At 36.6% G+C, this 15,909-nt stretch overlaps 2 protein-coding genes across 2 annotated transcripts in view; one reads left to right on the top strand and one right to left on the bottom strand.

Annotated features, from left to right (window-relative positions):
• The window catches only part of LOC135219787 (CWF19-like protein 1), a gene marked incomplete at its 5' end in the record, with an annotated part of 332,999 nt that overhangs the window by 124,727 nt on the left and 192,363 nt on the right, over positions 1-15,909 (bottom strand).
• The window catches only part of LOC135220061 (CWF19-like protein 1), a 42,100-nt gene that overhangs the window by 23,640 nt on the left and 2,551 nt on the right, over positions 1-15,909 (top strand). The window contains exons 3-5 of the mRNA XM_064257389.1: positions 2,719-2,926; positions 3,097-3,232; positions 11,380-11,553. Of these exons, the coding sequence (XP_064113459.1) occupies positions 2,719-2,926; positions 3,097-3,232; positions 11,380-11,553 (518 nt within the window). The remainder of the gene's footprint in view (positions 1-2,718; positions 2,927-3,096; positions 3,233-11,379; positions 11,554-15,909) is intronic.

Genomic DNA, 15,909 nt, shown 5'->3' with positions numbered 1-15,909 from the left:
CAATTATTTTCTTTCCAATGGACTCATATTCAAGAACATTTACTTTGGGATTTGCCACTACACCACTGACTACATTCTGCAGTGAGGAGTCTTCTGAAAAGGGTGAACAAGATAGTAATTTGGTCTTGAGCTTTTGTAGGTCTTCAAGCGTGCAACCAAGACTATAAGTATCCTCTCAGCAATGCTATCCTGAAACTCACGGCAGTCTTTCAGGCCTTCCAAGAGTTTCGGGTTTGATTTTGAGACAACCAGTGGTGTAGTTGAGCAATATCACAGTAGTGACATTTATTACCAAACAAAAGGATTTCATTTCCTTCCTGCATCGGTTAACATGCAGGTGCACGAGTGTAACTGTAGTGCACTTGATAGTTCTATCGACCAAACTAATTTCCGGATGAAATGCATTGGCATTCAACTTGGCCACCGGATTCGAGTGATGGGCAGAGTGCTGCTTTCCTCGCATAGAGACTGTTCATCTTAGTATTATTATTGCTCCTCGGTCGATGGTTAACTACTGATGAGAAACCTCTGCATTCCCATCACAGAGACCCAAGGTCTTTTGGTGGCATTTGACTCTTGTTTAGGGCTCCTGTCTCATGTTCCACACATGCCCTTGCAAGAATCATCAGGCAGAGATATGTCTCAGAAGACTCCCTATCATCTATCTATTTACTGCCCGGTACAACAGAAGTCTGTAGGTCTTATTTGCCATCGCACCTGACCCATGGGCCACTGCAATGACTCAGAATGACTTTTTCAAACAAACTTGACAGTTTTTGTCTTCTCTTTATATTTTTTCTAATTCATAAGGTGTTAAACAAACATTGTTCACCCCAAATTGAAAATAAATAATGGAAGACCTCGCCTGTAGCCAGACCTGCCAGCTCTTCTTCCAAGGTAACGAGAGGAGTTCCTTCCTGTCCCAACCTTTGGTGTTGATGACACAAGAGTGGTTCCTCAGGCAGTACAATCCCTGTATCTTCACAGCTAAAAGACTATTCAGCTTTCCTTGCAAGCATAGGCTTTCTTGCCAAACAGCAGTGGAAATAACTAGGTAACTTTCAGTCCTCTGTAACATTCCAGGGATTGGAGCTGACTTCTCTGGTTGGTGTCATTAACGGGACTTTTTCACCGGTCAGGGTCGCAAGAGTTGCTTCTCTCCTATTCAATTGTGGAAGATGTATGTCCACATTCAGCCTAGTCTTTCACGATGTAGTATTGTTTTGCCTCAGTTGAGATTTAACTGATGTGAACTTCCTTCTGTCTTGCCATCACAGAGACCCCAGATCTCTAGACAGCGTTTGACTCTTTGTTTAGGGTTCCTTTCTTGTGCTGTGCACATGCCCTTGCGATTATCATCAGACAGAGATTTGTCTTCCAAGACCGCATCTCATGTCACTCCGGTATTGGTGAAGAGGATAGATGATCTGAATGTACCCTCTTCAGTGTCACCCTTCAAAAGGTGGGTATCAATATCACAGCTCCATCCCAGATGTCATCAGAATGCAGGGATCGAGTCTTTCATGGTCCCCTGCCCCTTGGACTTTGTAATTGATGAACCAGATCAATCATTACCTACTTTCCGGAGGAATCTGTCGGTCTAGATACAGAAATGTGGTCTTATCGGACCACATTTGTGTACTATTCCTACCATCGGGTATTGTCCACGAGTCCTTGGAACCTTTTAGCCTTGGACATGTGGTGGCTGCTCAACAAGTTGTTTACTTACCCTGTTCCTTTAACAGGACAGGTAGCATCTCCCCAAAGGTGTGGCTCTGGAAGTGAGAAGCATTAGGAGAATGACTGGACCTCTCCTCCTCCCCCTTCCACATCCTCCTACTTCTCTTCCTTTGGGCAGAGAATAGGACTCGAACCCACACTTGCTGGAACTGGAGTCTAATGTGGTAAGTCTACACATTCTATTTTCTTTATAGAATAATAGAAGCAATCCCTCTCCTGCCTCTAGCAAGGGGAGGAAGGAGAAAATGGAATTAAGACAACCCATTTCGAGTCTTTGCCTTACTGCCTCTGACTGTTAAGATTCTTCGTAGCCCCTTTGTTTTTGAAAGAGTTACAATTTCTCAATCAATCAAAAAGTGTCCAAAAGTCTGATATTTGATCACACAGTTCCTATAAACCAATCATTATGTAAGGAGCAGAGTGATCCTCCTCATCTTTTGACCAGAAGAGTAGCCTAGGTGTGCAGAACTCCAGTCATTTCAAAGAGACACGCACATTCCTCCCTTCAATCAGTGAGTCTTCCTAATATAAAGGACCAAGGGTTTGTATATCTTCTAGGAACATCACAATTTTTTAAAATTGTAATTTTCCTAACTTTACAAACCTGAGGTTCTTTACACATTAGGCACACCTCATGCCATCCCTGAATCTCAAACTTTGGCCAAAAGGCAAACTGGAATGCTTACATCTGGGCATGTGGCTATTCCCGCCTACTGGTGTTCGAGAGTTTAGTGGCTGTTTTCTAGCTTCACCGAAGGTAATTCCTAATGTAAAGGGCTTCAGGTTTGTTAGAAAAATACAGTTTTCTTTTAAAGAATCATGATTTTATTTTTAGTACTGATAGCACCTAATGACATGATGTTAGATAGCTTTATCAGATAATTAATTTTTATCATAAAAATTTTAATTTTTTTCTCAGTGAAGTATATTTATAATACAGTGGTTTTCCAAGACTTATGATTGATTTTTTTGACACAGGAATCACAAAGTACTGAATGAGCCTACTCGCCATGTTACCCGCTTCATAGGTTTGGCAAAGGTGGGAAATCCAGAAAAACAAAAGTGGTTGTATGCCTTCAATATTACCCCAATGGTTCATTGTGATCCGAGTGAATTAAACAAGCAGCCTCCTGATGTAACTGAATGTCCATATTCAGAGGGCAGTGTTCCCCAACAGAAAAGTCAGGTAGCTGTAGTTTTTTAATATATTTTTGTGTATTTTTATAATTTAGTGTTTTAATGTTTGGTCATATGTATTGTAACTTTATATTTAATGAGCTTTTATTATAGGGTTATATACAGGCAGTGTGGTTGAATATGGATATGTTATAATATTGTTGAATATTATTTTTATAGGTTAGTGCAAAAAGCAGTGGAGCCCAGTTCTTTTATGACATGAATGCCAAATTTGATGATGATGATGGAAGAAGGAAAAGGAAAGGAGACAGTGACATGGGGGGTGAGAGAAAGAGGGTACCTCCTAAACCAACTGGTTCGTAATTATCCTGTGTATTTTTTGTCTATGAAAGCTAATGCAGTTACATATTTGATACCTTTATCTGGACCAGGTCTGAAGGAAAAAAAGAGTAAAGATAGACAACAAATAATTGGGTCTAATTGCGCTGTGGGCATTACTTAAACTTGAGGTTTGTTGCAGCATCCCTTTGGCCCCTAGCTGCAACAATTTCCCTTTCAGCACTGAATGACCTCATAGGTCCCAGTACTTGGCCTTAGGCCTAAATTCTATATTCTATTCTGTGTAGGAAATAATGTTTGTATCAAATATGTTGTTTACTTTTATAACCAGATATTTCAGTTTGAAGTGATACTTGTACCAAAACAAATGTTATTTTGATTTCCACATAACCCACAAATATGAACCCATTATCCATGTAGTATATTCACTTTCTTGTAAATCAGGTAGGTCTACCAGACCCCTACTCAGCTGTAACAACAGTTAAGTTTTACCAGGCAAATTGGGCAAGAATTTTTATATGCTGTAGCATGGAAGTGCCTCTTTATTTACCATCCTTTCTTTTACTAGAAATTTTTTTCTTATATATTGGCCTCCAAGAATAACTGGTATCTTTGTCTGCAACAGACTAAAGAACAGCACTGCATTATGGATGGTTTTCAAATGCTACTCTAAACTGATGGTTCGTTTCAGTTATTTTGGTGAGGGACTATTTGAAACACATTCTCCATTATCTCTTGAAGGCTTCCTGTGAACCTCTGAAGGAGTCATCCCTTTCATTTTAAATGCTTTCCTATGACTTTTGAATCTTAAAAACTTATTAGCAAATTACATGTATAAGTTGGCTATCATTTCTTGCCCCTTTCATAAGAAATTGAAACCATTTAGGTGTAACTTGTCCTATAAATTCACAAACTAAAAATTTTTTAAGCTTTGTTTGCCTTCTCTCATTTAGATTCAGCATGAGGCAGCAGCACAACAATCACTACTTTGCCTTTTCAATCCTGCAAAAATTATATTCGTTCTTGGGCCCCAACCGAACTCCACTAGACCTCACTGCTTGGTTGTCTTTCTAATTCACTTATCATCCTGTCTCTAGGAGAATGTTTAGCTTTAGAGAATCTTGAATGGGGCTCTTCTTACATCAAAGAATAACATTTCACTCTCAGAAAAGTTCAAGTTCATGAAGTTTGTGAAATAGTCATTGCTGCATTCTGAAGATGATTTAGAATGAGTTGACCAAGTTAATAACATGACAAAAGTTCCAATCTACTTTTTTTTTTTTTTTTTTTTTTCCTATCTCATGGTTTATGTTTGATGAATGTCTAGATAAGTTTTATCTTGGTTTTATGGTGGCTACTTACACATAGTATAGCAGTCCACCTAGCTTTGCAGCTAAGCCCTGGCCACTGCACGCCAGTGATTGGGTAGCTCTTGAAAGGGGAATGATGTCACACCAGTTAACATTCCAAATCATTACCTATACGGCTCTGACTCTGTTCGGTAATGTTGAGTTTCGTGCATGAATTGTGACACCATAGATTGGAGTTCCAGGAGTTGTCAAGTTTACAATTGATATCTCTGATAAAAGATATATGAAGGTATATATCATGAAGAACTTGGATAAGTTTGACGTGCATTTTTTTTTATTTACAGCCTAAATACAATTGCATCTTGATTTTATCTCTTAAATTGTTGTTGGCCTACCTAAGCGATCCCACGTAGACCACAATAATTGAAATGAAGCATAGACTTGAGCAACCAATTACAATATTAGGCTATTAATTCATCATAATCCTGCATGTAAAATGTTAGTATCATTGAGAAATTAGGCCAACACATCAATTTCATATATTTTGAGGCAATGACAGGCCATGGACCTATGTCAGTTTCTTATACAATTTTGAGGCAATGATAGGGCATAGGCCTGCTCATCAATTTCTTATATTTTGAGGCTATGACAGGGCATAGACTTACATGTCATTTTCTTATATTTTGAGGCAATGACAGGGCATAGACCTACTTGTCAATTTCTTATGTTTTGAGGCAATGACAGGGCATTGGCCTACATCAATCAATTTCTATTGTGAGACAATGACAGGGGCGCATGGTCCTACACATAAATGTCTCATTGCAAATAGTTTTTTACTTGTATCTGTTGGAAATATAGTAGCTTTTAATTAATATAATAGTTTCAACTCCACAATATATCATGTATATGCATAAAGTAGAATGTACATGTATAAGCAATTGCACATGCACATACATGTGTGGATGGATGGCCATGATAATTGTAATGCCCCTTATACCACAGAGAATAAAAGTAAAACTTGTGGGCATGTGGCCGATAGCACACACAGATCAGTCATAGGACTCTCAGCCTTACCCAACTATCAAACTGCTTTCAGTGAACTATATCACTGTAAATGGGTTAATTGTCACTGACTTGATGACGTATTTATATTTGGGTGACTTTTACTATTATTGCCAATCTTCCTATTGGCTTCCTTAGTATTGAACCAGCAGTTTTTAGTTAAATGCCCAACCTTTTTGCAAACTGCACAGATTCTAGGCTTTCTGCATTGGTTTTTGGGTTTCTCGGCCATTCCAATGAGGTGCGAGAGATGTGTATTTCTGGTGATAGAAATTCACTCTTGACGTGGTTCGGAAGTCACGTAAAGCCTTTGGTCCCGTTGCTGAATAACCACTGGTTCCATGCAACGTAAAAGCACCATACAAACACATGTTTTTTGTCTATCTCCTTGAGCTTCATTATTCACTGGCTTTGAATTATTTGTGTTCGCCATTCCTAGATTGATTCTGTCTTCCTTTCTGGGTTGGATTCCATTTTTCCCATTATTTTGTGCATATTTCCCTTGAAAGAAAGTTTGTCTGTTCACTAATTGTCTGGAATTATCATTATATGTGTTACTTCTTTTATATGAATTATTAATATTTCTGCCTTTCTTTTTATTTTAGGCGTCTGTTATCCTTATAAATTCTTAGAAAAGTCTATCTCTTTCCTTTGGTTTTTTTGTCTCATCAATATTAATGCAGTAAGGCTATCATTCTTTGGATCAGTTTTGACCTTGAAAGCTATCTTTTCCTTTTCTCCAAGACATGCCTTAAGCTAACTAAATCATCTCCATCATCACCGAAATCATCCTTCTTTCCTATGGTGATACTAGTTTTCTTCAGATCTTCCACTACTATCTGTATTGATTCTTCGACATCTGTATGAAGATTTGCTATTGACTCTCCATCATAATGTTGTGTAAGAAATTTTCTAATATTTTATAATACATCACTTTTACTTACTGGCTCCCAGATTGATAAACAAATTCATTTAAATTCAGTGTATGTGGTTATTTTGTTGAATCTAACTGAATTTGAAGTCCTATGTGCATCACCTCGTTCTGAACTAATGAGAAGCAAGGCTTCGTTAATTTGAGCTCTTTCATTCGTTATCCCCCCTATAGATGTGTGACGGTCTGCATCAGCTAACCACTGGTTCACAGAGTATGATTCTAGTTTATTTTTGTCAGGGTTCGAACTATCTACTCTTCCACAGAAACGCGTGGTTTGCATAATGATCGCTGCTTGCGTCATTGTTCTAAATTGAAATGGGTTAGTGTTATTAGTATTGTTATCATTATTATTGTTATTAATATTTGTAATATCCTTGAGTTAATGATATTCATGAATTTGGCACTGGAATTCGGCTACGGCTCTCCATTGTCGGTCTAAATGGTATGGGCTATTCCTAACAGTATTCAATAATGCATCAAAAAGATCTGGCATAGTATATCTATCTATTAAACATCTATAAACAAATTTTTTTTAAATTTTTGAGAGAGAGAATAATAAGTTTCTATACCTTGTTACAGAGAGAGAGAGAAAAAAAATGGAAACTTTCCAACACGAATTCCTTATTTCCTGTTGTGTCGTTCAGTTTTAACTGTGGTTTGTTATCATTTTCTCTTGAATTCTTCACTTTTCTCCACCTCTCAATGCTCCATCTGCGACCAACACAGGAATTCGCTGATTACCACTATTATGCTGTCCTCACGGTGACCTTCATATGTACGATGTTTTCTTTTCTCTTCAGGGAATATTGTTTCTTAGATGTGGGGTTTTGTATGCGATTATGTTTGTCAATATTATTTCCACTACCAGATGCTTATGTTTTCAGCCTCTGTGAATGTTGACGTCTAAGTGGGAATATTTTGTCAATGTGCCTCGCTGTCTGTTATTCTTGTATGTTTCATCCTTCACGAGTTGAGACTCGTGGTTGTTTTCAAATTCTTGAGCTGAGTTTTGTCGATTCACCTCGCCCTTCACATATTATGACTCGCCTTTGTTTCCAACTTCCTGTATGTCTTGCACTTCACCTGTTTATGTGTCTTCTCAGGTCTTTTTCAGCAGCCACCGGTGTAAGGCCTTACTGCTTTTATTCTTTGTCTTTTATAAATTGTAGATGCTCTGGATTCTTGTAGTAAATCTCTTCAAAGATGTCTCATGAGGCTAGAAAGACAAGGCAGTTTCCTGACTTCATTAACACAAAATATATGTACACTTTTGGAACAAACAAGTTTAGTTAGTATTGAGGGTAGTACGACTCTGCTATCGTCTACTTGAGGCGAAGTGTAGTAATATAACGACGTGTTTAAGTATGAAGCCTTTCTTACCCATGGCTGGTAAGGCACACAACCGCACCCTCTGGATGCTCTCTGGCTTCTCTCCTTCTGCAAAGAAATATCTCCTCCTTCTTAGTAGGCAGTCTTTTCTGTTGCCACCTTCTGGTACTTCCTCATTGGTTGGTGACTAATTGTTAAGTGGTGCACTCTGGTGCGTTTTTGTAAGGTAGAGTGTTCGAGTTATATGATTGCTTACCTCCTGCTTCTTCTTGATAATGTGTTCTGCAGTCTGGTTTTTAACTTTATGCTTCTTCTTAATGTTAGTTCTGAATTAGTAATCTTTTGTAGTCTTAGTCTTAGTCTCTCTGGAGAAGTTTGAATGAGATGAACGGCAGTTTCTTTCATTACTGTGCAAAGAATTCAGAGTTACAAGTAAAAATACAAAACTTATAAATTTATTGCTGCACTCTGGCAATATTTCTGCTTCTGTACTCAACGACGGCTGCCAGTCCTCTCTGGCTTCTTCTGTCAAACTCAACTTGAGCCACCCTCGATTCAAATTTGGCACCACCTCTTTAGGCGGTGTAGATTTTCTTGGTTCTCCGCCCAACTGGATTTCTTGATTCGTGGAGTGTGGTTTCCTTATCTTGTCCCCATCCCCTTTGAGGTGGGGTTAACATGTTACTTCCTCCTTTTCCAGGCAGAGTCAGTAATTTAACATGTTAATACCTCTCCGGGAGGCAGAGCTGCATTCCTGCTAGAAGCTGAGTAAGTTTGGTGCAAGATCACAGGTCAAAGATTTTATGACGGTCTCAAAATTTTAATTGCAATGTAGTTATGGTCCAACTTCCTGTAACTAAGGTTTTGTTGATCAAATTCTGGCTCATACACCAAACTCAATTCTCTCTCTCTCTTCCTCTTTCTCTCTCTTGTTATTTTCACTGTACAATAACCTCCTGATTATTCTGTCCATTGCTCTTGTTCTCTATAGTTTTCACTGTACCTTTGAATATTCTCTCTCTCTCTCTCTCTCTCTCTCTCTCTCTCTCTCTCTCTCTCTCTCTCTCTCTCTCTCTCTGTTTTTATGCTACCCTATCTACTATTATTTCTTATAGCTATCATTACATAATGATGATGCCCTTTTGTACCACCCTTTTTTGGACAGTAATTAATTTCAACACCTGCCTGCTGGGCATGATTAATTACATCGCCGGAGGTGTCTGGCTTCTGCTGGTAGGTCAAGGGTTAATCCGGAGCTTTATTGTAGAGCAGCCAAATGCATATTTTAGTTGCGCTAGCCCAATAAACACCTCCACTTGTTTGGGTTATTGTTGCTAGTATGACAAACACAGTGATGGCTGAAATAGACATGCATGAGATGATCCAAACCAGTCAGTGAGTAACCCATGAATCACTTGATCAATTAAATTAAATGACTAAATTTTAGTTTACAAGAGTAGGTAGATAATTCTTTACACCAGTATTTTATGAATAGGTCTATGTTTATTCTGCAATGTTAGGTTACCATATGAAAAATATTCTAAGATACTACAAGCAACATAACAATAACAACAAAAACAAGAATAACCACAACAAGAACCACAGTAAGCTGCATAAACCGACAAAAAGACATAGGTCATTATAGGTGTATGTCATTTTTTATTTTCCTGTTATTTCAAAAGGAGATAATGTCCTTACGAAAATTCTCAGCAGATTATACCTAATATGATTCATATAGCATACATACTGTAACTTTTATGTTAAAAATAGGCATATTTTGATTTTGTAAAGTGCATTCATTGCTTGTCATCCCTCTGAATGTAAAAACGATTTCAATGAAAGTGATTCTAAGACTTAATTGTAGTAAAAATTTCCTGAAATCGGTATGAAATTCATGCAGCTCTGAGAGTCTTTTATGTTTTGATTTAGAGTGGTGAACATGCTTGACAGTATCAAATGGCAGTTATCATTGTCCAGATTCATGTGCACCAGTTTGAATGCAGACACTCCCTATCCCATCTCTGCATTCAGGTGAACTTCATCTGCAGCAGTTCGGAACACTCCCAACTTTTATTCATATTTAACTGTTTTTTTACCAATTTTAAGGAGATGTATATTATGATTGTATTTCTGAGGATAATATAACTTTTTTTTTTTTTTGTTTTTTTTTTTATAATCAGCACAACATATTTTAGTTCAGTAAAACAACCGTTGCAAAATAAATGAAGAGAAAAAGAACCACAGATTATCCAACTTTTCAAAACTATTGGCAACCAATCAACTTCAAGGAATGGTCGTGACATAATCAGTGTGTGGCGCTTAGCTGCAAAGTTGTAAAGTGTGATAGCTTTACTCTAGGCTTCTTTCATGTCACATATTCTCACGTCTCATTACCATCTAACTCATTGTTTTTATACACTGTGTAATAGTCCTCTTTAGAAATTTTCTCAAATTGGCATTGGGCCTTTAACTTATGCATGTTTGTGTGTGTGTGTGTGTGTTGTGTGTGTTTGTGTAGTCAGCCATAAACTTTTGACCATCTGCAGCTTCTGAGTTAGTTAGTGCAAGGAAGGTAAGACTTAGCATAGTTTGAATTCTTGTGATCCTACACCCTCTGATGAGTTGATATTGGCAATTTATGGCGCCATAACGAGGTAAGTTTCAGTTATCAGCGCCATAAGGTGCCGATAATAGAGTTATGGTGTCATAACATACCTAACAGAGGCACCATTAACCAGTTATTGGTGCCATAAATCACTGAGTTTCGGTTAATGGCAGTTTTTGCCTATCAGCATCCCACTGAAAATGGAAACCCTGCTGATAACCAGGGACTGCCTGTAGTTGGTAAATGAATTGGCTTCCTACCTTAATAGATTCTAAGTTATTTTTAAGGCAGGTTGCATTTCTGTGACAGACAAATTAATAATTTTGTTTTTAAAACATTCTTCTTTCCAATCTATTTTCTTATAGTAAGACCCTTCTTCCTTGTCTTGAGAGAGCATAGGTGTCTCTTCTGGTGTGGAGCACTTGCTAGTGTAGGTAGATGAGATACATGGCGATCTAGCATCCCACTTAGGGGATTTGTGACTACCACTTTCAGCCAGCAAATAAGAATATTCAAAGCCATGGTTTGTTGTTCAAAGCATTAACTATTTTGAAAGAATTTTATATGTGCATACATTTGGGATGTTTTGCAATAACTTCATCAAGTGCTGTTAAGATATTAAATGTGTTGTCAGTTTTGAAGACTACTGTTCTACCAAGACAGCTCAGAACTTATTAAAAAGAGATATAATCTTTCTCATTAATAAAATTTTAGATTTAGTTATATATGTATTGTTCTACAGAAAAACTGCTCATCATGACAGTTCTTATGTTCTTGAATGTGAATATATAGTATATGAGATTGTTGGGACACTGTTCTGTACTTTTAATATAAATTTGTTTTTTCAGGCTAAGTGGATTGTTTCATAGATTTTGGTATGTGTAAAACTTAAGAAAGAAAGTTTAGATTTTCTCTCATTGCAGGTCCATGTTGGTTTTGTTTAGCAAGTCCTGAAGTTGAGAAGCATCTGGTTGTGAGTGTTGGTAATCATTCTTACGTTGCATTAGCCAAAGGGGGTCTTGTTGCCCAGCACCTTTTGATTCTTCCCATTGCACACTTTCAGAGTACATCAGATCTTGATGATGATTGTAGAGAAGGTAATTTAAGTTATATGTTTCTATTGAAGAGATTTTTATTCGTTATATTTTTAGTGAGGAACTGCAGTTTCATTCTGTTTCCATCTTGTTGTACATTTATCTTTTTGTGACAAAGGCTGACTATTAAATCAGTATATTTGATGTGAACAGAAGTGGCTTTGAAGTCATTAAACAATTAATTTTTGCACGTGTCACCTGTCACTCTCTTAAGGGATAATCATTTGGTTCATTAAACATCTTATTCAGTAAAAGTCATTGACTGCCTCTCCTCCATGGGATATAATTCATGAGATGGATGAGGAGGCTTATTGAGTTGAGTACCATCTACTGGAATACCATGAAAATAAGACTGATCAGTTATAATTTGAGGCAATATGTATTTGGGAAATTCCTTGTTTAATAATCTCTTGATTTAGATCCTTGCTCATTTGCCATGTATTGTGGTGTTGACAATCACGTGACACAGGATTTTAATGATAGATGACGTGGCAGGTACTTCTTAGAGGCCTGTCACTCACCACAGACCCATTATTTTAATATAGCATATTCATGCATTGTGCATAAATCCTGAGTGTGTCATTCCATATGTATAAGAAAAAAATTTGTGGCTCCTCTTAGTTTTTTGTGTGTTTGTATTCCCGGTCGGGCTTTTCATAGTTTACTGAATCCCACTTAATTAGCTTACTGATTAACAGTTCATAAAGATTAAAAAATTTGAATATGTTCAGGATTACAAGTATTTCATATTTTAAGTGTTGATTTGTATTCTTTTTTTTTAACACCTAATTTTTCCTTGTGCATGGTGATACGAATTGAAATACTACAGGTAGTAGTCAAGTTACAATAATTCGTCTTATGATAATTAAATTTTACGATGGGGTTAGCAATTAATAACGTTACGACAATATTTTGAAAATACAGTAGGGCATCGGTTCTCGACGATAATTCGTTCCAGAAGGAGCGTCGAAATTCGATTATTTCAAGAACTGAATCAAGTTTTCCCATAAGAAATAACTGAAAATGGATTAATCCGTTCTTGACCATCAGTTATTACCCTAACCTTGCCTTTTTATACAATACATTACATGTAAATTACAACTAAATAAGTTAAAAGTTAAATAAATATCATGTTAAACGTGCATTTATAATTTTTAATGTATAATATACAGTATAAAAGAAAACTAGCCTGTGTCCAACCGATTGTTGACCAAGCGCCATAGGCTACCTAGGTAAATAGTAAGTAGAACGTAGTGTAGTGGGTAGGCATAAAACGTGTTGCTAACATAATAAAAACATTGAAAAGCAAGTCTAATTATTACAGTAAATTAATAAACTATTAAAATTAAACCCAATATATATTTATCAAAAACTTGCCAAAAATTTGCCTACAGTAAGTCGGCATGTAAACAAGCATAGCGCAGTCCAGGTGGTTTATATCGGGACTTATGGTATAGTAAACAAACCATATTGTTTACATTCGATATTAATTTATGGTAAGTCTTTTACGGAGTCGACTGCAATACTGTATACAAAATCGCTTGAAAATTATCTTTCAGTAAATGTAATGTTATGATACTAACGATTTTGTTTCATAAATGTCCTTATAAAAAAGGTGCGTCTTTTATGGCAAATTGTCCAATATCAAGCTTTCAAGCTTATTGGACTTTGACAATTACTATGTACTGCATGGTACATATATACGTACGTATAAGTAAAAGAATCTTCTTAATGTCTTTAATTACTATACCATTATGTACCAGCATCTCTTGAGTTTAATATCAAGCTAACCTCGTTTTTTTTTTTTTTTTTTTTTTTTTTTTTTTTTTTTTTTTTTTTTTTTACGAGAAGCTTATAAACCAAGCATACAGATTGCGTTCGTTACCGCGCACGCGTTGGCATATGGAAACTGTGTCACTACCAGACCCTCATACATAAACATTGACGTCATTTTACAGTAGCCATAAAAGAATCGTCTTAATTTCTATAATTATTCTATACCATAGCGGCTTCTTTGATTAAGCTAAGGCTAACCTCCTCTTTACCAGCAAGCTTAACAAAGATTAGATTGCGTTCGCTACCGAACGGCACACGTTACGTATGTGACAGTGGTTTCACTACCAAATCTCACACGTAAACAATGACGTATTTTTACAGTAGACATAAAGAATCTACTTAATTTCTATTATTATGTATACTGTAACCTCTTCTTTACGGCACGCTTAAAAGCTTAGATTGCGTTGCTACCAACCAAACATGTTACGTATGTAACTGGTTTCACTACCAAATCTTACACGTAAACATTGACGTATTACAGTATGACATAAAAGATTCTTAATTTCTTAATTACTACGCACTTAATATGGCATAGTGGCTTCTCTGAAATAAGCTATGACTAACTTCTTTACCGGCAAGCTTAACAAAGCTTAAAGATTGCATTCGCTACCGAACCGCACATGTAACCTACATACGTAAGTAACATTGCCTTCACTCCAAACCTAACACTTAAATACGTATTGCATTTGCTACTGAAATGCGCGCCTCAAGTGTGAGCATGGGTTTAGAATATGTCTACGCTTGAAAAAAAATCAAGCAAGGGTGCTTGATTAAATCTTTTTTTCGCTCATCACTTTCATGCAGAGGAGAGGATAGACGAAACTTAAGGTTTATTTTGGAGTTGTAAATGATGGAAAACATTTTGAAAGAAGGAAAACGCGAGATTGCCATGTAAACTTTTTCCATTTCAAAGATTAACATTAGCAAAAGGTTTTAATAGATAGCCAGTAGTAATGTTGGGACCCATGATGAATCAAACGGTAACTGCGTATAGAGTTGATACCACCGAAAAAGCAAACGAAATGCGCGCAAGGTGTACAATACACGACACGTTTGAATGTTTGTAATCATTAGTTGCGGACTTTAAACAATGCCGAGTGGCATCACCAGTGTTACCAACCGTTTTGCTAAATTATGCTAGTCGGTCCAAGCAAGAATTTATGCCAAATATGGTGCAATTTTGTGCCAGAATTATGCTATTAATCTATCATTATCTCATTTCTCTAATTACATTTGAGCTAAAACAACGATGTAATGGAAATTTAAAATATTTATATTAGGTGATGAAATGATACAAAGTGACGAACAGACAATATAATAACTAATATTTGATTATCTTTACATGTTAGGAAAACTCGTAATAAACACCATTTTTCTTTAATAGATCACATACGCAATCACTAGTACACTATTTGATATGCAATCACTATTATACTATTTGACAAATGTGTGAAGTCATCACATACAAATGTGAAAAAAAACAACAAATTTTACTTATTACTGCAACATTATCATGCCACGCAGAACCATTTTTCTTTAACAGGTCACATAAACAATTAATAAATACTTGAAAATGTGTGAAAATTACTTCAAATATAACATTTTGTTAGTTACTGATATTTACTGAAAAATTAAAACTAAAAAAAAGGTAAAACAAACAAACCAGTCTCTACTCAAGAAGAAAAACATACGTACTTATTACTTGATCATTATCATGCCACTGAAACACTATTTTTTCTTTAACAGATCACATACACAATGAATAAATACTTGAAATTGTGTGAAAATCACTTCAGACATAATTAAAATTTTGATAACTACTGAAAAAAAATAAACTTAAAAAAGGAAAAAAAGTTACTATAAGTTAGTTTAAGTATTTATATCGATAACTTTGTAATATTTAATCTAGATTATACTCATCTTATATATTTTTTCGTGTTTTCTTATTACCTTATACTGTTACCTTTTCCCCAAGCTTTGCTAATTCTCTGGTACTATTTCACAAAGCGACATGGGCTGAGCCCAGAAAAGGGATTTTGACGTAAGGAAAATCTATTTCTGGGCGATTGGTTCGTGTCGCCAGCGAAATATCCTTTATCCATTATTTCTCTAAGGTAAATGTACTAACACATACCAGAGAATAAATAAAATAAAGAAAAGGTCAGTACAACTGACTCGCTCACCCTCCAAGAGGGTTGTCGGTATGAACACTATGGCGAGTGAGACCACTACCACGAACCGCTTGCCAATAGAAATCTCCCACTACAAAATCCCCCCAAGAGGGGAGCCGACCCACAGAGTGGGCAGCAACTACTACTACTCCATCCCATGCTGCCGACTGCTGCGCCTCTGGTGGCCATCCTGAAGTTAGCAGACAATCTTGAGCGATGGGATGGGCAGGGCGGGATTTGCGCTGGCGACACGAACCAATCGCCCAGAAATAGATTTTTCCTTACGTCAAAATCCCTTTTCTGGGCTCAGTTCGTGTCGCTGCGCGAAATCGTACCAGAGAAATAGCACAAG

The sequence above is a fragment of the Macrobrachium nipponense genome, chromosome 1, assembly GCF_015104395.2.
Source record: "Macrobrachium nipponense isolate FS-2020 chromosome 1, ASM1510439v2, whole genome shotgun sequence".
Taxonomy (NCBI): domain Eukaryota; kingdom Metazoa; phylum Arthropoda; class Malacostraca; order Decapoda; family Palaemonidae; genus Macrobrachium; species Macrobrachium nipponense.
The sequence above is the reverse complement of the archived record's forward strand: the minus strand, read 5'-3'. Positions and strand labels throughout refer to the sequence as shown.